This window comes from Natrix helvetica (assembly GCF_964273705.1).
Source record: "Natrix helvetica genome assembly, chromosome: 4".
Taxonomy (NCBI): domain Eukaryota; kingdom Metazoa; phylum Chordata; class Lepidosauria; order Squamata; family Natricidae; genus Natrix; species Natrix helvetica.
The window spans coordinates 126,102,894-126,128,118 of record NC_138550.1 but is presented as its reverse complement, the minus strand read 5'-3'; the positions used below and the strand labels follow the sequence as shown (position 1 = coordinate 126,128,118).

Genomic DNA, 25,225 nt, shown 5'->3' with positions numbered 1-25,225 from the left:
TTTTTGCACTCTGCAGACCTCCCCAAAATGACCCGTTTTGTGAAAACAGGCCCATTTTTTAAAAAAAGGGCATGAATAGCCTTTAGGAGGCTTATAGAATGCTCCTGGGGGTGCCCCCCCAAATGAGCAAAAATGGGCCTGCTTTTTGCTCATTTCTGCCCTTCCCAGCCCCCAGGAGCACTCTGGAAGCCTCCTAAAGGTTATGCACGGCTATTTTGGCGAAGGGAGTGGGGTTTTGGGAGGCAAAAAATGCTGTATTCAGTGTATAAGATACACCCAGATTTTCAGTCTCTTTTTTGAGGGAAAAAGGTACATCTTATACTCCGAAAAATATGGTAATAATGCCAGCATGTTAGTTTAGGAATAACATCAGCAGAAATCTCTGAATAGTAAACTTGGATGATAATATATCCAGCCTTAAAAAATCTCAGCTTTCTCACTAAAACATAATTTTATAACCTTACACACTGTGTAGACTATTCCAACATCAGTCTCTGGGATTTTCACATAGATTCACTAAAACACCATTGTCTGAAATCCTGGAAGCTACTTTCATTTTGTGTAGAAAGTAGGTTTAATCAATCTACTAAGCTAAGTCTTGATTCCATGTCTAGGTCCTAATTGTATATTTCACAATATGAATGGATCTGAATGATGCAATGCAAATAATGTGGCCTACCAAAAGCAGAAAAGATTTGGAATGGACAGTACTTCAAATAAGAAATATTTGAAGTAGCACTGTGTTGCATTGTGTTTTGAGGAAGCCAAAGGATTTAAACCAACTTTAATGCTTGTTTCAAAGAAAGATTCTATAGTATTTGTGCACAACTTCAGTAAAAACCAAGAGTTTTGATTCTGCTTGAAAATAAATTTATGATAGCTTCTTTTTCAACTTCCTTTTAAGTTTTCTTCAGTATTACAAATCCACATTTTTTTTACTTACCTTAAATTCTGAAGGTCTGATTTTAAAAATGGTGCCATGTTCTGGGAAAGATTACTTCCATGAGGATGACATCCGAAACCATCTTCAACAACCAAATAATAGACTCTCTGAATAACTACTTGGACTCGGATTGCAGTGCTTTCAGTTGTCCCTTGCATTTCCACAACATCAAGAAGAGAATCATTCAAGGAAATAACCGATACCTTAGATTCAATATTGAAACAACTCTCTGTATTTTTAGAAGTCTTCATATTGGAACAGGAAATCTATTTTAAAAAATCCACAAATTACTGCACAAATTATTGGGAAATTTATTATCACATTTTTTAGAAGTCCAAAGGCCAAACTATCCAGGTTAGTTCTTCCTGGTTTACCAAAGTTGCTGAAACAGTTTCCACCATCAGTGATGAATATGACAGCAATAGCCTCAAAATGCAGGGCTATAAAACTGGGGTCATACTCATTTATTCAGAAGTGAAAGACACGCAATGCTTCTCTCTTGCTGCCTTTAACTGTTTTTCAGAATATTTTCCAGAACTAGTTGGATATCATCTTTACCAAATCAATTTGTGTTTTGGAGAATACTGAACAAAAATTAGGCTATATCCATTTCTAAAAATAGAGAAGTTAGCTTCAGTGTAAAAGTAGTATCAGGCCTAAGCACATTTGTTTTTATGAAATACTGCCATATATTTATAAACTATGTTCTAAAAAAAGTGAAATATCAAAGAACAATCATTAAACAGACAACAGAACATTATTCTATTGGGGGGAAAACTTTAACAGGAAGGTTTAAGAGGAAGATCAATGAAGGCCAAAGCACTTGGTTCAAGCTTAGCATAAGAGAAATATGAAACTAATGGAAGATGATTAAGATAATAATGATTTATTATAATGATTTAAGATTATTTAAAGCAGAGTAAAATCTAACCCACGAGTGGGCCTTCAGCCAAATTCCATCTTCCTTAATATTTCCTCCATTTAGATTCCCTTCCCTCTGTGCCATGGGCACTTTTACATATACCCAAGTCAGTGGGCTTCAAAACCTACAAGAGCCAGCACAACTATACAGGTCCCTCAGCAACAAATACACAAGGACTCAAAAGCTAGTTCTCTATTTTTTCCCACTTCTACTACACCTCGTCCTACTGCTCATTCAATGATTACTCCTTATATGATCTTTGAAGAATTGAGGCCTTTGAACTATGGTGCTGGAGAAGACTTCTGTGAGTCCCTTGGACTGCAAGGCGATCAAACCAGTCAGTCCTAGAGGAGATCAACCCTGACTGCTCCTTAGAAGGCCAGATCCTGAAGATGAGACTCAAATACTTTGGCCACCTAATGAGAAGGAAGGACTCACTGGAGAAGAGTCTAATGCTGGGAAAGATTGAGGTCAAAAGAAGACGGGTACAACAGAGAATGAGGTGGCTGGGAGTCACTGAAGCAGTTGGCGTGAAATTAAATGGACTCTGGGAGATGGCAGAGAACAGGAAGGCCTGGAGGAACGTTGTCCATGGGGTCGCAATAGGTCAGACACGACTTCGCAACTAACAACAACAACAACAACATATGAGTTCTACTGCTGGAGAACAGTATATCTTTCTATCTGCACTTTGGGCTTCTTCAGGCTACTTTACAAAAACTCACAAATACCAGGATCCCTAACTACCTCTCTGCTCTGCTTTTACAACCAACAATTGCTGTGCGTGCTAGGGACAGGACTTAAAGGGACAGGACAACAGTAGTACAGGTGCTGGCCATTTTGTAGGCAGTCTGTCCTCTCAAAAAGGACAGTCTTTTTCGTTTTAAAAGAAGACGTTTTTCTATACAGAAAACCCTCACTCTATTCAGGAGAAGTAGGAAAAGATAACTCCCTATCCCTTCCAGATGCAGGGAATCTTTATGCAGGAAAAAACATGGAATCAGTAGCTTCTATGTCCTTCTGCAGAAATCAAGAGATTCTTTCAGTGATATGATGGTTTGCTTTCTAAGTCCTCCCACATAGGTAGGGTTTTAAGAAAGAGAGAAGTTTGTTATCCAAGTCTCTTTGAGCCACACAAAGATCTTCCAGTACTACTTTAGACTAATTATCTTCTGTAGTAAATTATTCTGGCTACTTATTATCCCAACACATTTTCTGTCTGGGAGAAAGAAGACTGCAAGAGGGGAAAAAAAAAGATTGCAAACACAGTTCTAAACCACTCTGTAAAAATTGTTTATGTTTTTAAAAATGTGAAACGTTTAAGAAAGCAGGGAATTCCTTCAAATGAAGAGATCAATAAATATTTATTTGAATCAGGAGGAAGTGCTAATTCCTGGTAAAGAAACTATACTTTGAGTAAAAGGAGCTTTATAAACCCATCAATGTTGAAAATTATATATTTAAAGTTTCCCAATTTACTTTGTATCTTTCTCCTACAAAATGCATTTGTATTTATATTTAATTTTTCCAAACTGATTACCAGCAAGAAACAAAATATACAGTAAGAGTTCTTTAAAATATATCAGAAAAATAATACAATTTTAGGGAAGAGTAACAAGAGATTTTTTTCCCAGATCATATGCATTTTTATTGCAACTTACAGTGAATATAAAAACTCCACACACACCTATTAAAATCCTAGGTTTTTGAGATGTAAAAAAATCTGATCAAGACAAATCATTTCATATTTTTCCCATTTTTAATATAACACATAAATTAATTCAATTGAAAAACTGAAATATTTTAGGGGGGAAATAATAATAAAAACTTATAACAATGTGGTTGTATAAGTGTCCACATCCTTAAACTAATATATGTTGAAGCACCTTCTGATTTTATGACAGCATTGAGTCTTTTGGGATAACAGCCTATCAGCATAGCACATCTTGTCCTGGGGATCTTTGCCCACTCTTTCTTGAAAAAGTGCTGTATATTTTCAATTGGATTCAGGCTCAGACTCCAACTGTGCTACTGAAAAACTTTGATCTTCTTCTGGGGGATCCATTCTTTTGTTTATTTGGAGATATGGTTACGGTTATTGTCTTACTGAAAGATGAAATTCCTATTCATCTTCAGTATTTTAGCAGAGATCTGAATATTTTGCACCAAAATTGATTGCTGTTTGGAGCTGTTCATAATTCCCTCCTTCTTGACTTAAGTCTCAGTTCCAGCTGAAGAAAAACAGCCCCAAAGAATAATGCTGCCACCACCAAGCTTCACTGTGAGTACAGTGTACTTTTGGTGATGTGCAAATATTTTCATGGCAAACATACCTTTTGGAATTGTGGCCCAAAATTTCAACTTAATATCATAAGATCATCACACATTTTCCCTCATGCTTTTGTTGGGTTTGATGTAGATTTTTGCAAACTGTAGCCACACTTGGATTGCCACCCTACTCCATAGACCAGACATATGAAGACTATGGAAATTGTTGTAACATGTAGTACACAACCAGTACTTGTCAGATATTCCTGCAGCTCCTCTAAAGTTACTATAGCCCCGTGATGGTGAACCTATGGCATGTGTGCCACAGGTGGCACGCAGAGCCATTTGTCAGGGCACGCGAGGCATTGCCCTGTCAGCTTCAGCTTTCATTTTCAGCCATTTTTCGTCCTCCTCCGGAGGGTAAAAACAACCCAAGGCACAAATCAGAAGTTCGGGAACCGACTTCCAGTTTGTACATTGGGTTGTGCTTCGCAACAGCTGAGGATAGAAGAGGTCATTCAGGAGCGATGCCGGTGAGGTAGGTGACCGGGTCGGAGGGAAGCGTAGCCCGAGTTCTCTGGGACAGGTAAACAAGTGTGGGGAGGCGAAGGGGAGAGAGAAGAGAGAGCGCTGGAGAAGAGCCACAGGGGGAGGAGAGCGGTGGCTCTTCTACGCCCCTTCCCGGAGAAGGATTCCCCCAGTGCAAGGAGATCGAGAGATGGAGGCCCAAGGTGGCTCCACCCTAACCCAGAGGTGGGCCTGTTTTTCAGAAGTGAATGCGCGCTGGCCAGTTGAGTTCACCTTTTTTTAAAGCCATTTTTCGCCTTCCCCAGGCTCCAGAGCCTTTATAGGAGCCTGGGGAGGGCGAAAAGAGCCTCCCCCACCCACCTGGAGGCTCTCCGGAGGCTTCATGAACTTCCCTGAAGCCTCCGGAGCGTTAAAAAACCGGCCCTACGGGCAAACCGGAAGTTCGGGAACAGACTTCCGGTTTGCTCGGAGGGTCGTTTTGAATGCTCCAGAGACTTCAGGGAAGCGTCCTGAAGGTCCCTCAACCCTTCGGAGCACTCAAAACGACCCTCCGAGCAAACCAGAAGTCACTTCCGTTTTGCTCGGAGGTTCATTTTGACTGCTCTGGAGGCTTAAGGGAAGCTCCCTGAAGCCTCCGGAGGGCTTCCGGGGGGATGGGGGAGGCTGTTTTCACCCTCCCCAGGCTCCTATAAAGCCTCTGGAGCCTGGGGAGGGCAAAACAAGCATGCAAAAAATGGACTCACACCTCTAGTGCACGCATGCACACTGAGGGGGGTTGCACATTGCATTATGGGTGCGGCACGCCCACACACTACCCCCCTGCGCTTTCCTCACTTTTGGCACTGAGCCAAAAAAGGCTCGCCATCGCTGCTATAGCCTCTTGACAGCTTTTCAGGCCAGTTTTCTTCTTCTTTTTAAATGAGGTTTGAGAAATATCCAATTTTTGGTAAAAAAAATTGTGTCATATTTCCTCCACCTGTTAATGACTGTCTTCATTGTGTTCCACAGTATATCCAATGCCTTGGAAAACTTTTATACCCTTCTCCTGACTGGCGTCTTCCAACAAAGAGATCCGTTTGATGCTTTGTAAGCTCTTTGTAGACCTGCCTACAAAGAGACAGGTCTTTTGCTGTCAGAGGCAAATGAATACAGGTAGTCCTCCACTTATAATAACTGAGTCCCAAATTTTTGTTGTTAAGTGAGACACTTATTAAGTAAACTTTGCCGCATTTTGCGACCTTTCTTGCCACATTTGTCAAGTGAATCACTGCGATTGATAAATTACCGTATTTTTCGGAGTATAAGATGCACCTTTTTTCCTCAAAAAAGAGGCTGAAAATCTGAGTACTTCTTATACATTGAATGACTCCTGAAGCCCCGCCCTTTCACAAAAATGGCCGTGCATACCCTTATGGAGACTTTCAGGGAGCTCCTGAGGGCTGGGGAGGGCAGAAATGAACAAAAATGGGCCGGTTTTTGCCCCCCAGCCCCCAGCAGCACTCTATAAGCCTCCATAAGGCTATGCATGCAATATTTTGTGACAAAAAATGGGCCCGTTTTCGCAAAAAACGGCCCGTTTTTGGCCCACCCCAGGACCACTCTGTAAGCCCCTTCCAGCAGAAACAAGTCTTAGGTGCTGCAGGTTGTCAGCAATTTTCTTCTCCAGCTCATGGATAAATACACCTGGAAACATCTACTTACCTACCTACTCTCTCTCCCTACCTCCCTACCGTATTTCTCTCTCTCTCTATCCCTCTATCTACCAACCTACCCTCTCTCTCCCTACCTACCTACTATATTTCTCTCTCTCTCTTTCTGCATCTACCTACCTACCTACCTACTTCACTCTCTCCCTACCTACTGTATTTCCCCCTCTCTATCCCTCTACCTACCTACCTACCTACTCTCTCTCCCTATCTACCTACTGTATTTCTCTCTCTCTATCCCTCTACCTACCTACTCTCTCTCTCCTTGCCTACCTACTGTATTTCTCTCTCTCTTTATCCCTCTATCTACCTATCTACTCTCTATCTCCCTACCTACCTACTGTATTTCTCTCTCTTTCTCTCCCTCTCTATCCTTCTATCTACCTACCTACTTTTTTTTAAATTTACCTCTTCAAAACCTTGGTGCGTCTTATACTCCGGTGCGTCTTATACGGTAGTAACCTGGTTGTTAAGTGAATTGGCTTCCCCGTTGACTTTGCTTGTCAGAAGATCGCAAAAGGTGCTCACGTGCTCACATTGCAATCTTCAAAAATACCTGCTGGTTGCCAAGTGTCTGAATTTTGATCATGTGACCATGGGGATGCTGCAATAGTCATCAGTGTGAAAAATGACAAAAGTTACTTTTTTTGGTGCCATTGTAACTTTGAATGGACACTAAACAAATTGTTGTAAGTCAAGGACTACCTGTATATGTAAAATAAATCCTACTAGATAGGCTGAACTTTATATGGGCTTGATCAGATTCACCTTAACTAATGACAGGTATGTACTATTATCTAACATTAGTTTGAATGTGACTGATTAATTCTGAACATAGAGACATTGCTACTTATAAAAAGGTGTGCATACTTATGCAACCACATTATTGTTTTTTATTGTTATTTTTGCCCCCAAAAGATTTCAGTTTGTTTTTCAAGCAACAGTTTTTCACTGTGTGCAAAGTGCTCGCTTAGAAACTGGGGAGACTGGGTTTACTCCCACCTTAGGAATGAAAACCAACTGGGTAATCGTAGGTCAGTCACTGTGAGGCAAACCCACCTCACAAGGTTGTAGTTGTGAAAACAGGAGGAAGGAGTATTAGGTATTTTTGCCACCTTGAGTTACTAATATAGTAATAAAGATGGGATAAAAAATTAACAAATAAATAAAATACATAAAGTCACAAATGGCAACCCCATGACCGCAAGCAAGTGAATGGCCAGAACTATGAGAACCAGTCACAAGTACAATTTTTTTCAGCCTTCCCCCCCTGAGTTTGAACAGTTACTGAACAAGTGATCATTAAATGAAGACCAATTTTACTAGAGGAGAAAAATGCTTGTAAAAATTATACGAAACATGTTTCCCATCAAACATTCAAATTTGCTCAAATGGAAACATATGCAAATTCTTGCGTTCATTATTTTCAAAGATGTATTCATCAATTTATTATAAAGCATTAAATCACAAAATAAACCTTACCTGATTCACTGCAGTTGTTAAAGAGCAATTGTCTTTTATATCAGATAAATTAAATACCCAAGCTAAAGATACATTCCTTTTAGTAAGCATTGGCTCTTGCAAAAGGGGCTTGTCCATATCAGTAGATGTATGTGTTGATTCTTTAAGAGTGACCTTTTGACTGAAATATGTATTCAGGATAACCGGAATATTTTCATTCTGCAGAAAGAGTTTTTGCCTGAAACAATGGATACATTTTGTTAGCTTTCAAATTATTTTGAATGATGATCTACTTCAGTTTTATGTATCATTTGCTTTCCTGCACTTAAACACAATGAATGAAAATTATTTATTTGTTTTAACGATACGAAGGTATTAAAATAATTTATTAATCTAAAAACAATTAATAATGAGCTCGGTTTTAGCTATCCAAACACATAAAATATTAATCAAACAACACCAGGTAAAAGATAACTGCACTTCAATATATTTCAAATTTGCATCCTAAGATTTCCTTGTTTCCTTAAAAAAGCACTGAAAATCATAAACTTAACACAAATGCTAAGAGTCATAACAGAGGTTTTATTTGTACTTTAATTTAATTTAAATACAATTCCATATATATGGAATGCAATATTGTAAAAAGAATGTACACAAATAATTTTAATGAAATGTGATTATACAACATTTGTGAATAAACCTGGAATGTTGAAGCCAATTGTAAGCAACTTGAGTTATGAAAATTAGAATAGAGTGGTTACTGTATTCTAAATAGCACGACACAAATTTTTCCTATCTTTAATATTCTATATTCAAACTTTTTTTATAGGGTAATAGTAGCAAAGAAAGCAAATTAAAATTATGTTTAATTGCATTTAGGTCCTCCGCTTACACTTGACCAGGATTTTTAATCTTATTTTACAGGTAAAAGAAAGAAAACACACTCTGTGTGTGTGTGTGTGTGTATGTATGTGTCTGTCTGTCTGTCCTCTGCTCTATTCAAGACCCAGCTCAACAGCAGCATAAACAAATAGAGAGAGAACCATTTGGGATGGTAAAAACAACAAAATGACAATGTACAGTATATAGCAAAGTAAGTGTGTAAAATCTTAAAATCAGCAATATGTACAGTTTAAGTGAATCCATTTTATTACTCATATACAGCCATTAGTGAAAGTTAAATAAAAAATTGATGAGACGAAACATTTTGGCATCTCTTATCAGAGAATCGTGGGTTTTTGCTACTGTTGGAAAGTTGCATATTTTCAAACTGGCAGATGAAGAGGCCACTGCCCCTTCTCCCAAAAGTACAATACTGAGAAATGGAAACCAGTAAGGTGCATGAATAGATTCTATCGTTATATTATCAATTTACAACAGTTGGTTTAGTGACCATTCAAACTTACAACAGCATTGAAAAATGTGACTTATGACCGTTTTCAGTTACGACCTTTGCATCAACCCCATGATCATATGATCAAAATTCAGATACTTGGCAACTGGTTCATCTTTATGACTGTTGCTGTGTCCCAAAGTCACATGATCACCTTTTTGTGACCTTCTGACAAATAAAGTCAATGGGGAAGCCAGATTCACTTAATAACTGGGTTACTAACTTATCAACTCCAGTGATTCTCTTAATAATTGTAGCATCAAAAGTTGTAAAATGGGGCAAACCTCACTTAACAAATGTCTCACTTAACAACACACATTTTGGGTTCAATTGTAGTTGTAAGTCGAGGACTACCTGTATTCTTACAATTACATTTATTATTATATACCAAGGCACTGTCCAGGATTCTTTAGAACATAAAAACATGTCAGTTTTAAGAAATAAGTACCAGTTGCTATGTATGACAGGATCATTTTTTTAAAAAAAGATGTATTTTTTACAAAAGATTTTTACAAAAACATTAAGAACACTTTTATACCTTTATAGCCTATACTTTTATATCTATTTTTCACAAGATCAGTTAAAATGGATTAATTTACAAATTAATCTACCATTTTCTTAAACTATATGGGTTACACCCATATCCTAAAATTAGAGCATAGTGGGCAGAAGGCATTTATCATCCAAATATATATAGGCTTCTAGTTTTGTTTTTACAGTGACAACATTGATTTTCCTAGAAAATAATTTCCCTCAAAGCAATAAGAGCTGTCTGCATATGTTGGAGTTTTCCTGAATTTAAAGTGCCTTGACTGATGTAATAGAGTAACAGTATAACAGAGTTGGAAGGGACCTTAGAGGTCTTCTAGTCCAACCCCCTGCTCAGGCAGGAAGTCCTATCCTTTCAGACAAATCGCTGTCCAATTTCTTCTTAAAAACCTCCAGGGATGGAATACTGACAACTTCTGAAGGCAAGTCGTTCCACTGATTAATTGTTCTGTCAGGAAATTTCTCCTTAGTTCTAGGCCGGTTCTTTCCTTAATTAGTTCCCATCCATTGCTTCTTGTTCTGCCTTCAGATGCTTTGACCTCCTGCTTCCTTGTGGCAGCCCCTCAAATATGGAAGACTGATATTGTGTAACCCCTTCTTTTCATTAAATTGGACATACCCCATTTCTGTAACCATTATTCCAGTGGTGGGATTCAGCCAGAACCTATTCGGGAGAACCGGTTGTTAACTTTCTAAGCAGTTTGGAGAACCGGTTCTTGGAAGAAATCTCCTTTTGTATTTTTTCCACTTTACAGGGCTAATCCTGTAAGGAAGGCAGGAAGGAAACATTCTGGTATTGTTTCTAGCCTAATCTTTATTGCCCTCCTTACAGAAACTTTCTCTCCGGTTAACCCTTTATTACATTGTAACAGCTAAGGCGAAGCGCCCATCGGCATGAGTGATGTTGAGTTGGCCACACCCACCCAGCTGGTCATTAGGGCAGAGAACCAGTTGTTAAATTATTTGAATTCCACCACTTCGTTGTTTTTATATATATATATATATATATATATATATATATATATATATATATATATATATATATATATATATATATATATATATATATATATATATATATATATATATATATATATATATATATATATATATATATATATATATATATATATATATATATATATATATATATATATATATATATATATATATATATATATATATATATATATATATATAAAAGGGTATTTTTTATGTTTCTGTGATTTATCTAATTATATAAAACAATATAGAATAACATACCTGTAAATTTTAAAAAGCCAATAAAATAAAACAATTGCAATTTGGGGGGAGATTTTGAATAAAATAGTTATTCATTTAAATGGATTCAGAAAGACTAACAATTAAGTTGAAGTTATTCTGAAATCTTGGTGAATTCCATAACACAAAAAGTAAAGAGGAAACTTTGTAACTGTCCTTACATAACCCCACAGCCTTCAATAATGCCCCTTTTATGCAAAGCATCATGATCACTGCCTGCTTCATAGCACAAAAAGTTTATAATGAATTGTAACATTGAAAAGTTGACATTTTTTATAAAATTGAATATATATTTCAGATAATTCAACAATACTTATTTTCAAAAAGAACTCAAGGAAAGAAAAGGGGAGAGATGTTACTTCCCAATTATATGTTGCTCTGTCAAGTCTTTTACAAAGGCAACATTTCATGACCAACTTTAATCACTACACTACAGAATTATTAGCAGAATAAAAATATGATGATATGATATATATGGCATAATATAATAAGATAATAAAAATATTGGGAAGTTTAATCTTTCAGAGATTTATGATTTATATATGTCATGTTATTCAGGAAATGTGGCTAAATATAGAATAATTATCCCCCTCTCAACCCCCCCCCCATGCTGAATGGTTCTGAAGGTAGAACGTCCTCTCTGTACAGATAGTCCTTGGGTTGCAACAGAAATTGGGACTCTATAATTGGTAGCAAATGTCATCTGAATCGTCAATTCAACCCTCCTATAGGCTCTGTGACATATTCCACAACCCATGTCCTCTGGCATAACCAAGTCTTCAAAGTTGTATGAGAGGCCACCAGAGTTGGAACGAACTCTAATATCCACTGTGCCAGATGTTTGAAAACCACTATTTGAATTACTGATGTTCATATAAGTATTCACAAAGGTCTGCCCAGTAGCAATTTGTTATAGCAGCACACAAAAATGGATGAAACACACAATCCAGTAGAAATCATACTGCTTTTGCAAAGAAAATGTAAGCAATCTTTGTATATATTGTTATCTGAGAATTATTTTCTTCTACTTTTCCAATTTTTCTAGGATCTGCCTATAGAGAATTTATCTTAGCTTGAAGTGAACATTTGTTCACACCAAACAATTCCCCCCTATTAGGAGCCAGATTTGGCCAAGAGGTAAGATCTACAATTTGAAAAATTGTACATGCTGACACTAATTTTGTGACTGTATAGTTATCTTGTTGAGTTTTGGAGGTTTTAGAATGTTTTTAATACAAGATTTAATTTAGCCCGTCAAACAAACTAACCTGGAAACTGAAAAGCGGCACTTTAAAAAACGATTTAAAACATTTTGACATTCTCAATAGGTTTAGGAAGAACAGCTGAAAGCTTAAAGGAACATCGTGTGGTGAACTAAGAGCCATATACTTGCATGAAATGTAAATGAACTGATTCATCTTTGGGGGATTTCCCTCTCTGTTACCTAACCTCTTCCAGGATACCGTGCTCACAAGGAATTCTTCTCATTTAGCCAGTTACAATACTCTGAAGAAGGCAAGTGGCCAAATAGCAAACACAATGAGTACATGAGTATTTAAGAAAATACACAAAAAAAGCATTCAATTTCATGTGAGAGGAACACTTTTCATCGCAACTGTAATTTGAAACCTGCTTTATAAAAGAAGGCTTTAGAACAGAAATATTGTTCCTTACCAGCAAATCTACTAAGGCCAACCTGTCAACAAAATACAAACATTTATCTCACAATAAATGGGTGCAGCAAACCTACAAAATATGAGAAGAAATGGGGCAAGTCAAAGTCATTACTAAAGAAGGCTACATGAATAAAATCAAGTACTGGAACTAGAGAGGACTAGAACCAAGGGTAGTTTTAGTCTAAATCAGCGGTTCTCAAATAGTGGGGCGCGCCCCCCTGGGGGGGCGCGAGGCTCCGTAAAGGGGGGCGCGAAGGCTCCCTTTCCATCTGGGTGCAACGGCGGCGAAGGCGTGGGCGAGGCATAATATATCCCGCCTGGAAGTGGCAGCACTTCGGACTGTGGATTTTCATTGGAGCCGCGGGCTGGAGCTGTGCAAGAAGCCTGCTCGGGCGGGGGTGGGAGGGAGGGAAGCATGAGACCGCCCGTCTTCGCCACCGCCTCTCCTTCGCCCCTCGTACTGGGATGCCGCCAAGGGCCTGGCAGAATATATCCCGGCTGGAAGAAGCAGGACAACAGCCGCCGCTACCAGGGGCGAAGGGGTGGCGATGGCGAGGACGGGCTGTCCCAGGCTTCCCTCCCTTTCCCCCCCCCAGCCCAAGCAGACTTTTTGCACAGCTCCAGCCCGCGGCTCTGATGAGTCTCTGAGCAGTCCGCAGCGCTGCCACTTCAAGCCGGGAAGCGCAACAGCCGCTGTTGGGGAAGGGACAAAGGGGCGGCGGTCGCCCGATCTTGCCACCGCCACCCCTTCGCCCCTGGTAACGGCGACTGTTGTGCTGCTGCTTCCAGCTGGGATGCTGGAGGAGCTGCTGGCAGGGAGGGAGGGAAGAAGGGGAGGAGGGCAGAAGGGAGGTGGAAGGAAGGAAAGAAAAGCAGACACGCCGGAGGGAAAGAGGAAAGAAGGCAAGCAGGCAGGAAGAAGGCAGAAGGAAGGAGGGAAGAATGGAACTGGAAGGGAGGCAGGGAAGGAGGGAGGGAGAAAGGAAGGATAGGAGGATAGGGAAAGAGGAAAGAAGGCAGGCAGGCAGAAGGGAGGGAGGTGCAAGGAAGGAAGAAAGCATAGATAAGCAGGAGGGAAAGAAGGCAGGCAGGCAGGCAGGGGGAAAGAGGAAGGAGGGAACTGGAAGGGAGGCAGGAAGGAAGGGAAGGAGGAAGGGAGGGTGGAAGGAAGGATAGACAAGTAAGAGGGAAAGAGGAAAGAAAGCATGTGACTACGGTGGGAGATGAGGAAAGACCGGTGTGCTATGTTATGCAGAGGTGTACTTATAACAATTTTATAGACAAATGATACTATTTACAGTCGCGCGGGGAGGGGGGCGCGAAATGTTTTCTTCTTCCTAGGGGGGGCATGACAGAAAATAATTGAGAAGCACTGGTCTAAATGGATGAAAACAAAGTGGTTAGCCTTCCACTCTTTATCCAAAAATTAAAAGGTAGTATAAAAATCAATAGTTTTGCTGAATAACTTTAAAAAGGAAATATTTAATGCATTTGTTAAATACTTCTTTTTTCTACAACCACCAAAGGCCTTTCACGTTAATTAAAAATATATATAAAATAAGAATAAAGGCAATATGTAAAAATCAAAATTAATATCATTAACTTTATTCATTTATTTATTTTATTTATTTGCCACCCATGTTATAGTGAACAAGTAATGATTTTAATTAAGTTAAAAACTAGATTATTTTTAAACTATTTTCTTAGAACAGGTGTCATTCACCCCTCCATAGGGAGTATATTTAATGACCAATGAACAATACATGACAAACCCTTTTCAAGTATTGCAGATAAATGAATTTCTGGTAGCAACAAAGGAATCTTTAATGATATAAGCTTTAGGTCAATAATATTGGGCAATACATACCCCATATCAACCCTATTTTAATTAAGCTAAATATGCATAATTGAAGTAAGCTTCAATAAGCTTCTTCCATACATATTAATATTCTCCCATTCCCTTATCTTGTTTTCAGGCCCGGAACTCTTTTCATAAACACTTTATCAAACCTGTTGTGGGGGGGGGGGGGGGAGGTAGTATATACAGTAAACAATGCCCAGAGGAAAAGTACACCTTGGATTCAATCTAAAATGACATATCTCTGTGAAGGATTCCTATTCTGAGATTTTAAGAGTTTCATTTTAGTTTCTTGAACCTAAATTTCCTTGAAAATTTTCCCCATCCTCCTGAAATATATCAAGAGCAATATCCCTCCGTAGAAAAGATCCAAAATCCCATAAGGATAAAATATTGGAGTATGAATTAGACCTAACTGGAAGAATAATTTGAAAGGATGTCTAGAAAAAATCAGTAGGATGATCTCATTTTGCCTTAAACTATGATAATCTGAATGAGCCTCAAGTGGAACATTCAGACTAAAGAACTGGGGAAAGCCTAAATTGAAAGCCTTTCTGTTTAGAATTTGGGGTATGGAAGAATCTCTCCAACATTTCTGTTTGTTACTTCTCTGGACTGAATTACCTTGACTAAAAGAAGAAAACAACATAGTCAAACAAACAAGCAAACAAACAACACCTGGAGAACATCACAAAATCTGCAAATAGAAGTAGAACAACTGTGACAAAAGAAAGCAAAGATTGTACCAATTTAATGGGTGCCTTGAGTACAGTTTCAAATATTCGGAGCATCAATTGAACAGCATAAGCATTGATAAATTTACCATCAATTGCAATTGCAAAATGCAGCTTTATGTTGAATAGCTTACATCCTATGATTATATTTTTAATATTGTTAAATAACTGCCTACCCCAGATCCTTAAAAGGTCTAAACAAGTGAACAATATGTGAAATCCCGTCTAAAAATCCTGCTGTGCAACCAACTATAATAAAATGCAGAAGACGTCTGCATTGCTTTGTTTCCAAATATTGCAATGTCTATTATCCAGACTTTTTTTGTATTAACAACTGATAAGTTTAGGTGCTGTGCAGCAGATACTTGTCTATATGAATTCTACAGTCAGCACTTCAGCTTCTTCTGCTCTTCTTATTAAGGCTTTTTAGTTCTGCTTGAGTCCAGTCTACTATTCCACCTGTGTATCTATAACAATTTGAAATGCCTAAGTAATAATTGCCTTGATGGTATTTCCTCCACTGAGTTTGGTCTGTAAGATCTTCACTTTCATGATGTATCCACTTTCTAGTCTTCTTTACTTCAGTGTGCTTGATACTGTCATCTTGAAGGATGCCCAGTGATTGTCTTCATCCAGACTTTTGATATTGTTTTCTTCAGTTTTCAAACTTTTCCCTTTGATGACAGCGAGGGTGGCACATTTGTCTACCTAAAGTAAGGTCCCCAACCCTGCAGGATTTTAGAAAGACATTTAAGACTAGGATCTTAAACTAATGCTCCTATCAGGTGGGATACAACACAGTTTTATTCCAATCACCATTTAATTGTGATATGTTATTTTAGTGATGTGTTCCATGCACCTCTGGCATATAGTCATGCTGGCCACATGACCACAGAAATTGTCTTCAGACAAGAAACCTAGATGAGCACTGTGCCCTACAATTGGACATGGCTGACAGGGAAACCTTTACCTTTTACTGTTTTTTTTCTTTTGTATTTTTAACTAACAGCTATGTATGTTACCTAGTCACAATGTTAGTTGAGCAGTCATAAAAATGTTATAAATAAATAAATAAAACTCTTTATCAGGAAAAAAAAACATGAACTATACTTATTCAAGGAGCAAGTTTATATCAGAGGAAGAAAAGTGTTGTCTTTTTTTTTCGACCAAAAAATAGACTTCCAAGTCCATATAAGATATCCTGCTGAAATTGATCGACAGTGGATGCTATGAAACTACCACAGTTCAAATAAAACTGTTAAATGAAATTTCAACTTTCCATTCTTAAGTATTTTCTCATGATCAAAAATAATGTGCTTGAAAATGGAAACATCTGGAAGAAATACATGTCTTTTAACCTTTTAAAAACATTAAAAGAAATAGGCATACACTTTAAATATGAAACAATTCCTATTTCATAAGAATGTTACTATTTGATGTAAAACATGTAACAAAAAGAAGTGAGTGAAACGTTATATAGACAAAAGGATGGAACTTGCTTGGGAATAAATTCAAGGATTAAATTAAAAGAATCAAGTTCATTCAATGGTTCAATATGGAAGGTTTAACCAAATTCCTTAACCTGAACATATTTGTGTTTGTAGGACACAACAGATAGGGGACTTAGCACATATTGCATATTGTTTGAATATAAATTGTATTGTAAAAAGAAATCAGTGTCTTGGTTCATACATTAAACAACACCCAATTGGTATTCACATTTAGAACAATGGATTTTACATGTAAACAGAATGCAAATATGACATATTATATGGCGTTTTACTTGAATAAAATAGAAAAAATGAGAACTGTATATGTAGATCTGACTCTAATACATTGGCAGAATGATACAGAAATACTATTTCTATTTTCTTTCAGTTTATTCTTCTATTATTTATTATATGGTCTTATTATTGCCTTGTATTTGTATTCTGACATAGTTTCACGGCTAATCAAAATATCATCTTCTTCATCATCATCTTCAAGCTGGAAAATGTAGAAAGAGAGGAAGTAGAAACAATAGTTTTTTCTCCTACAAATAAAAGGATTGAAGGAGGGAAACAACTGGATACAGATAATCCTTTAAATTAAAATATAATTAGAAAGGAGGAGATCACTCATACCTTTATGGAATTGTAATGTATGATAGAAAAGCAAAAAATGGAGATATTCTATAGTTCGTGACTATAATATAAATCAGCAAGTCTTTGTAGTTAAAGAAAATCACTGGCACAAATGAACATATTACTTGAGATTTTTTGCAAAATAAATGTGATACAGGGCAAAAACCTGCTAGATTTGCCAACATTGGAATGTTCCTGCTCATCCTGGCTTTTCTATTCTAAGTACAACTGGAATGTTATACATTTCTAAACTTTGCCTCTCAGCATAGCCTAGATTATTTTATGACCATATTGTGACTATTCACAACCTCAATTAAAAATCAGTTATTTGGACTTTATTTTAAAATTCAATCTTGGATGTTCTTTAACTACAGACTGTACCCATTACAGAAAGTTGAAATATCTAAACATGATTTTTGACATTTGGTTTATGAATTTTGCTCCTCCTCTCTGAACAAATTCCAACTCTACACAAACACAAAACAGCATGTTCTTTCTACGTTCAACATATTGCATTCTCTTGCAAAGAATGCAGAGTGCCAAAGCAGAAAATCCTTTGAACCAGAAGCTTTATATAGATGCTAACTATATAAATACAGACTAACTCTGTATACCTTTGAATGACTGCTATTCTTACCATTTATGTAATAACCTGATATACAATATTAAGTTTTCTGTATAGTTCCTACTGAAGGAACATTTTTTCCTTTTAAGAGATTCACAAATGTTATCCGTTTCTACTTAGCAAGTCTTCTGTGAAGTCCAAGAAACATTTTAATTTTAGAAAAAGCAAATCTGCTAAGTTTCAAAGCTTTTCTGAAGGTTAAAGGAGAGGGAACAGATCTCACTTCCATTTTCTCTCTAGCAAGATGTTCCAAGGGCATGGCAGAAAAGGCTCTTCTCCTGGATCCCACCAGCTGAAGTTCCTTAGGGAATTTGTGATGGGATCCACAATAGGGATGGGATCCCTTGTGACAGCATTAGTGGGGCAGGCCAATTGCCCTGGGGAAATAAGATTCCGCAAATATCCTGGACCCATGCCACAGAAGGCTTTAAAAGTGGTAACCAACCCTAGTGCAGCTCACATAACTGGTGTTACATATGCCATCGTAGGGCCTCCAAAACTATCTGCACTGGTGGATTCTGGACCCATTGTAGCTTCTGAATACTCTTCAATGCAGTGACGTACGGTGGGGTTTATGGCTGGTGAGGCAGCAATTTTTTTAGACTTGTAGACTTCAACTCCCAGAATTCCACAGCCAGGCATGCTCAGTTCCGATTTAAAGCGACAGCATATTTTCCTTCTTTCTTTTTCTTCTCCCTTCCCCTCCTTCCTCCCTCACCCCTCTCTCAAACACACACACACAGACACACACACAGAAGTTGGATTGTAGTGTTTAATTCCATGTAGCTGATCTACAGTGCAAAGGAGGAGTTATTTTTGCCCTGTCCAATCAGCTTTTCTCTTGCATTTTCTTTGATAAAAGGGACGGAAAGATGGTCTTTGGGTTTCCTCTTTGAATGAGAGAATCCGTTTTAGTCAGAACGTTCAAATGTAATAAAATGATCTTCCTGTCTCGATCTGTTTCATTGGAAAAGATGCCCGCCTGAGAAAGAGCCTGTCACGTCTCTGAAAGCCAGCCCGGGGTAGGATCCCTCCAGGATGGACACATGTTTGGCTTCCAGAGCGGGCAGTGCGGGCGCCGATGGGCTCCTCTGGGCTCCCGCCTTCCCAAAGCGCGCCCCTGTTTTTGCGGAAAGCAAAAGAATGGAGAAGAAACGGGAAGCTTCGGGTGTGAAATGAGGCCACGTTGACCAGCAAAGGGCAAAACTCTCTTCCACAGCCTCATTTCACACCCGAAGCTTCCCCGTTTCTTCTCCATTCTTTTGCTTTCCACAAAAACAGGGATGCGCTTTGGGAAGGCAGGAGCCCGGAGGAGCCCACCAGCACCCGCACCGCATGCTCTGGAAGCCGAACTGCCGGCCAGGACTCTCCAGCTCAGCTGCTTCCCGGGCCGGCAGCGCCTGCCAGACGGGGCGACGGGAGCTGTGAGGGAGCATCATGCTCGGTGGAAGGGCTCCCGGGGCTCGGAGCATCCACCTGCCGCCACCCACCTTTCGCTCCGCAGAGAAGAGCCAAATGGCGCCGGCCCGGCTCCCCCGACCGTGCCCTCAGCACCCAAGCCCTCCAGTCAGGATCAACCAAGGCCAGTCCGGCTCGGGGGAGGCCAGCCACCCCATGAAGAGTCCGGCCCGGCCTCCCTTCCGCCCTTCACCCCGGGATTCGGCCACGGCATCAGCCGCCAGAGGTGCACGGCATCTGGGGTGTGCTTGTCGGGCAAGGGCAGCGCAGGTAGGGCGCGGACGGAGCGGAGGAAGCCTCTCCCCCCCACTCCCCCCACCCGAAAGAACAAAGGGAACCTCTGCCGCCACCCGGGCAACCTGGCCGGCCTCTCTCCCGGCGGCTCTCCGGCGCCGAGCCTGGGAGTCCCTGGCAGGGGCTGCAAACGCTGCAGTCTGGACTGGAGCCAGAGGCGATGCCCCTCTGGCCGGGTAAGGCGGGCTGCCCTCCCTGCCTCTCCTACCCCCTTCCCTCTCTCACGCAAACAAACTCTCTCTCAAACAAACACACACACATACACACACAAAGCTTCTCTGAAGAAGCCCCACCCAAACGAGCACCCTCTACTATGAGGCAGGAGAACTGGGTGCCTCCCCTACGTCAGGAATTTTTAGGCTTTTAACCCTTACTTAACTTAAGGGTTAAAAGCCTAAAAATTCCTGACCTAGGAGTGGCACACAGTTCTCCTGCCTCATAGTAGAGGGCGCTTTTTAGAAGCTTTTTTAAACAGTTAAGCAGTCATCCACGGTGAGGCAGGCTCAGGCAGCAACTAGCTCAATCTGACCTCAGCTCTCGCCTTTTTCCCTTTACATTTTTTTTTACTTTTCATGATGACAGTGGTGAGGCTGTGCCTCTCCTGCCTCCCCTGACTGCACGTCACTGCTTCAATGGTAGCTCCATGTAGAGTGTGTTGCAATAATCCAAACAAGAGATGATCAGTGAGGCAGCACGGGCCTCAAAATTCAGAAAAGGGTGCGGTTGGTGCACAACATGAAGTTGTACAAAGGCTCTCCATGACTTCCACGTGCTCTTTAAGCAGGAATCGTGAATCTAGCTGCACAACGGGTCTGTCTGGGGTAACATCATCAAGAACTAAAGATAAACCTCTGGCTCCCAAGGCTCTGCATACCCACAGTCCATCTCATCAGGATTCATCTGAAGCCTTCTGTCCCTCATCCAGGTCCCTCCGGTCTCCAGGCAACACAAAAGGGTAACAATAGCATCACTAGGGTCACAAAGGATAGAGATGTAAAGTTGAGTAATAGTAGCATATTGATGGTATCTCATCCCATGGTGTCAGATGAGCTCACCAGTGGTATTTCATGTGGCTGTTAAAAAGGAGCCCAGAGAACACCGAGCTCTGAGATACTCTATAAAGTAGCTGCGGCAGACTGGACCTCTTGCATACTATTGCACTGCCCAGTCCCAAATCCCACAGCTACTCCATGGTTGATGGTAGTGAAAGCTGCCAAGAGGTCAAGGACAGCAAGGATAAATGCATTACCCCCATCCCTAGATGGGAAGGTGGGAAAGTAGACAAAAATTGCTCGGTAAAGTGGAGTCTAATGATGGATTCATATGTAGGGGGAAGACCCTGGCCTTATTAAAGAGTGTTGGGAAAGTCCTCTCTTGCAGTGATGCATTAATCACTGCATGCACCCACACAGACGTCATCATCCTGGAAGCTTTCAATAATCATAAGGAACAAGAATCTAATCAGCAAGTAGTTGTGCGGACAATTCTAAGGACCCTGTCTACTTCCTCAGGTCTAACAAGATTCAATTGCTCCCAGGTAACAGTGTCTATTTCCCAGGCATATCTAATGGACTTACATAATGCTTAAGACTCAAACTGAGAGAGAATCTGACCAATTTTATCTACCAGGTTTTGCACAAACTCCACTGCATGGCCCTAAGGATGATCATCTGAGCCTCCTTTCTATGGATGGACTGGATGACCTTCAACAACGCTGTCAGGAACACTCTATGAATGCAATAATTGTGCAGAAAAAATGATGTTTTTCTGCTCTTACTGCCACAATGTAGAGCAGTGATGGCGAACCTATGGCACGCGTGCCACAGGTGGCACGCAAAGCTATTTGTCAGGGCATGCGCGCACCGGCCAGCTAAATTCACCATTTTTAAAAGCCATTTTTTGCCCTCCCCAGGCTCCAGAGGCTTTATAGGAACCGTCCAGAGGCTTCAGGAACCATCCGGAGGCTTCCCTGACGCCTTCGGAGCGCTTAAAACGACCCTCTGAGCAAACCGGAAGTGACTTCCGGTTTGCTCGGAGGGTCGTTTTAAGCGTTCCGCAGGCTTCAGGGACTGTCCGGAGGCTTCCCTGACGCCTTCGGAGCGCTTAAAATGACCCTCCGAGCAAACCGGAAGTCACTTCCGGTTTGCTCGGCAGGTCGTTTTGAGCGCTCCGAAGGCTTCAGGGAAGCCTCCGGACAATCCCTGAAGCCTGCGGAGGGCCTCCGGGGGGGCGGGGGAGGCTCTTTTTTCCCTCCCCAGGCTCCTATAAAGCCTGTGGAGCCTGGGGAGGGCGAAAAAAGCATGTAAAAATGGGTGCGGCACGCCCGCACACGACCCCCCTGCGCTTCCCCCACTTGTGGCACGCGAGCCAAAAAAGGTTCGCCATCGCTGATGTAGGGCTTAATCACAACGTGTTCAGTCAGATCCATTCTTTGTTTTCCTCCAGCGGGCCTAGGAATTATTAGGCCACTGCAGCTAGCAGACCAGTTTTCAGCAGGCAATGAACTGGATCCAAGAATAAAAATAATTCATTAAAATCAAATAGATTTAATTTAGCAGCAATTAACAATCATTGATTTCAGAGGATCTAACCATCTTTAAACCATTTAAAAAAGAATATGCTTTCTGAACATTTGGTCCATTTCTTCTGTTTGCTTTCTGCTTTGTGTGTGAATGAGAATGTGAACAAGAAATTATATTCTGTTTCATAACAATTATAAACTACATTATTATATAATTGAATATTACATAGATTGATAATATTCAATAATCCATTCTATAATTACATGTGTAATTTTAACTACATATTTTAAAAACTGTAACCAACAATCAGGCCTCTTCTTGAAAATTGAATCCCTCATAAAAGCTCAGTTTCTACTCAATAAAGCAACATTTCTTTTCTTTCAGCAATAGTGGCCAAATATTTGTGCTCATTTGAAATTATCACTGAACATATCAGAGTGGGCTTTGGAACAATACACAAGATGAAATTTAAACCAAACATTAGATAGGGACTCCTATATATGTTCATGAGTTTTATGTGCGCGTTTGCAAAGTATACCTGGGTAAACACTCCAGTAGAAAAGCAAACTATTAAAACCCTCTGACTTAAAAAAAATCCAAAAGCTGAGGCTTTATTCATCTGTCCTTGGGAGTTAAAAGTCCCATTATTTTCAGTGTGGCATACTTCAGATTACGTCTGAATAGGATTGCGTGCGACCCTTGTTATTGACCGCTCTTTTTCTATTTTAGAATCTTTGTGCTTTTTGAAATACTGAGTAATAAAGTACTAACTCCTCACCACACTTTATATAAAATACAGTACAGGATAAATCTTTTACAGTAGTATACTTTTTTTTTAAAGAAGCCAGTTTTTGAAATGTATAAACCACAAACAAGTAGATAATCCAATTCCATGTAATTTTAATGGAATATCAATAACTGCTTGTTTAAAGCCACTGTTAAATAGGGTTAATAGTCAAGGCATCATTGACGAGTCTTAGAACATGCCTGAGGAAAAACAGCAAAGACCAATAATTTCAGCAAAACAGCTTGCTTCCCAAATGCTAAAAATAGATAAAGAAAATATCTCACAAACTGTGAAATGTTGGTCAGCAATCATTTTATGCTAAGCAACATAGCCTCCTCGCTACCTTGCTAAAAATAAAACTGTATGCATTGCAATACTTTTCACTTGCTTCAGCCAAGAACTCCAAAACCTCCCTGAAACTAACCTCAGTTGGATCACTTGCTTGTGTACTATGAGTCAGCACTTCTCCACATTTCTGGAAATTCCTCAGTGTAAACTCCTCCCATATAGCAGGAAACTGCACATTCAACTCAGCATATACCAGGAAATACATACAGTTATGAGGATTTCACCGGAGTCACATAAGCATTCAATTTAGTTTCTGGAAAGCTACCAACACCACAGTTTTCAGCCATTCTCTTTTGTGCAGAAATGCAATGCTACAGTGAATAAAGAAAAATAACAGGAATGCCTTCTGTTCATCACTAAATGCTGCTTAGAACAGTATCAGATTATAGAACAATTAGAATTCTGACAGATATTCTTAAAACTAATATATGTGGTTAACGATTAAATATGATACTGTCAGTTCCTAAGAAATATATTGACTGGAAACAGTTTCTACATTAACTATTTCATATTCAGAATAACCACATGGATAAATAAGTTAAACATGTGAAGTATAATTAAACTAAGATAAAATGGACAAACACAGGGGTAAGTGAAACCAAGACAAAACCACTAAAAGTGAAATATCTAAAAGAACACAAAACTGTTCTTAAAATCTCAAACAAAAAGTTTTCATCCAGCAAAGCGTAATATAGAACCTAGGCAAGGTTCTCTGAAGAGGTTATTCTATAAAAGAGATAACAGCTCTCAAATGATCTTCCTTTTGTAGCATCATATTTGAAGAGGATTTCAGAAGGAAATGGTTGATGACTATGGTGCAATAAATGAATATGAGAAAAGGTAATCTGCCCCAAGCAATTTACTCTATTTATTATTCAGTTTACATCTTGCCTCTATTTTGTACAACCCAAGGCAGTGCACATAATGTTCCATTACCCTATTTTACCCATAACAGCAATCCTGTTAGGAGGGCTAGGCTAAGAAAAAGTAGTTGACCCAAAGTCACCTAGCCAGGTTTCATGCTTAACTGAGAACTAGCACAAGAACACCTTAACCTCTACACCAAACTTGCCCTAAATAAGCAATGAAAGTTAAAATCAATTCTCTCAATAGAACCATTGCAATCGTGCAAAATTATATGTTCTGTTCTTCCCACTATGTTTATTAAGAGTTCCACCCAAATACTACTGAGGCCAAATCAAGAGCTCAACTGCCATATAGTGATCGATTACTTTGGTAAAGAAGATAAATTCTGACTCTTTTGTTGTAGAGGAGAAACTTGTCACCATTGTTGTCTGCTAACTGCGGAAAAGTGGAACAAGGATGAAAAGCTTTAGGACAACAGAAAGGAACCTAGAGAAGCAGCAGCATTAGAAGGCAACACCAGTAATCAGAAGAGAGACTGAGATGAAGTGGGAAGCAGGGATGATATAGTAGCGTAGCACATTGTAGTCTTCTGTAAGGTAAGAAAAGAGAGACAGAGAAAAATAGGCAGCCCTTCCTCCACATTAAGAGACTGCTGGAGCAAGTGACAGCAACTGCAAGGCAGCTAGACAGCAGGCCTCTGACAGTCTCAAAGATTGATGCTGGAACAGATGAAGACGCCAGGTACTAGTAGAAGACAGCTGCAATTGAATGGCAACTCAGCAGAACATCTTCTACTAAGACTTTCTCAGAAAGTCTAGAAATATACAAAAGGAGTATCAATGATGGCTGGAACAAACAGTAAAAAGAAATGTCAAAGTCAGG

At 39.6% G+C, this 25,225-nt stretch overlaps 1 protein-coding gene across 4 annotated transcripts in view; it reads right to left on the bottom strand.

Moving 5' to 3' along the window:
• SPIDR (scaffold protein involved in DNA repair) overlaps positions 1 to 25,225 on the bottom strand; it is a 178,006-nt gene that overhangs the window by 67,127 nt on the left and 85,654 nt on the right. For 3 of the 4 annotated variants that reach the window (XR_014175424.1, XM_081953424.1, XM_081953426.1), the window contains 2 exons: positions 7,850 to 8,066; positions 944 to 1,209 (listed from right to left, as the gene is read on the bottom strand). Coding sequence is in view for 3 of the 4 variants with exons in the window: in XM_081953424.1 (XP_081809550.1) it covers positions 944 to 1,209; positions 7,850 to 8,066 (483 nt within the window). In the remaining variant the exon portion in view is untranslated. The remainder of the gene's footprint in view (positions 1 to 943; positions 1,210 to 7,849; positions 8,067 to 25,225) is intronic. The other variant, XM_081953425.1, reaches the window with a different exon arrangement.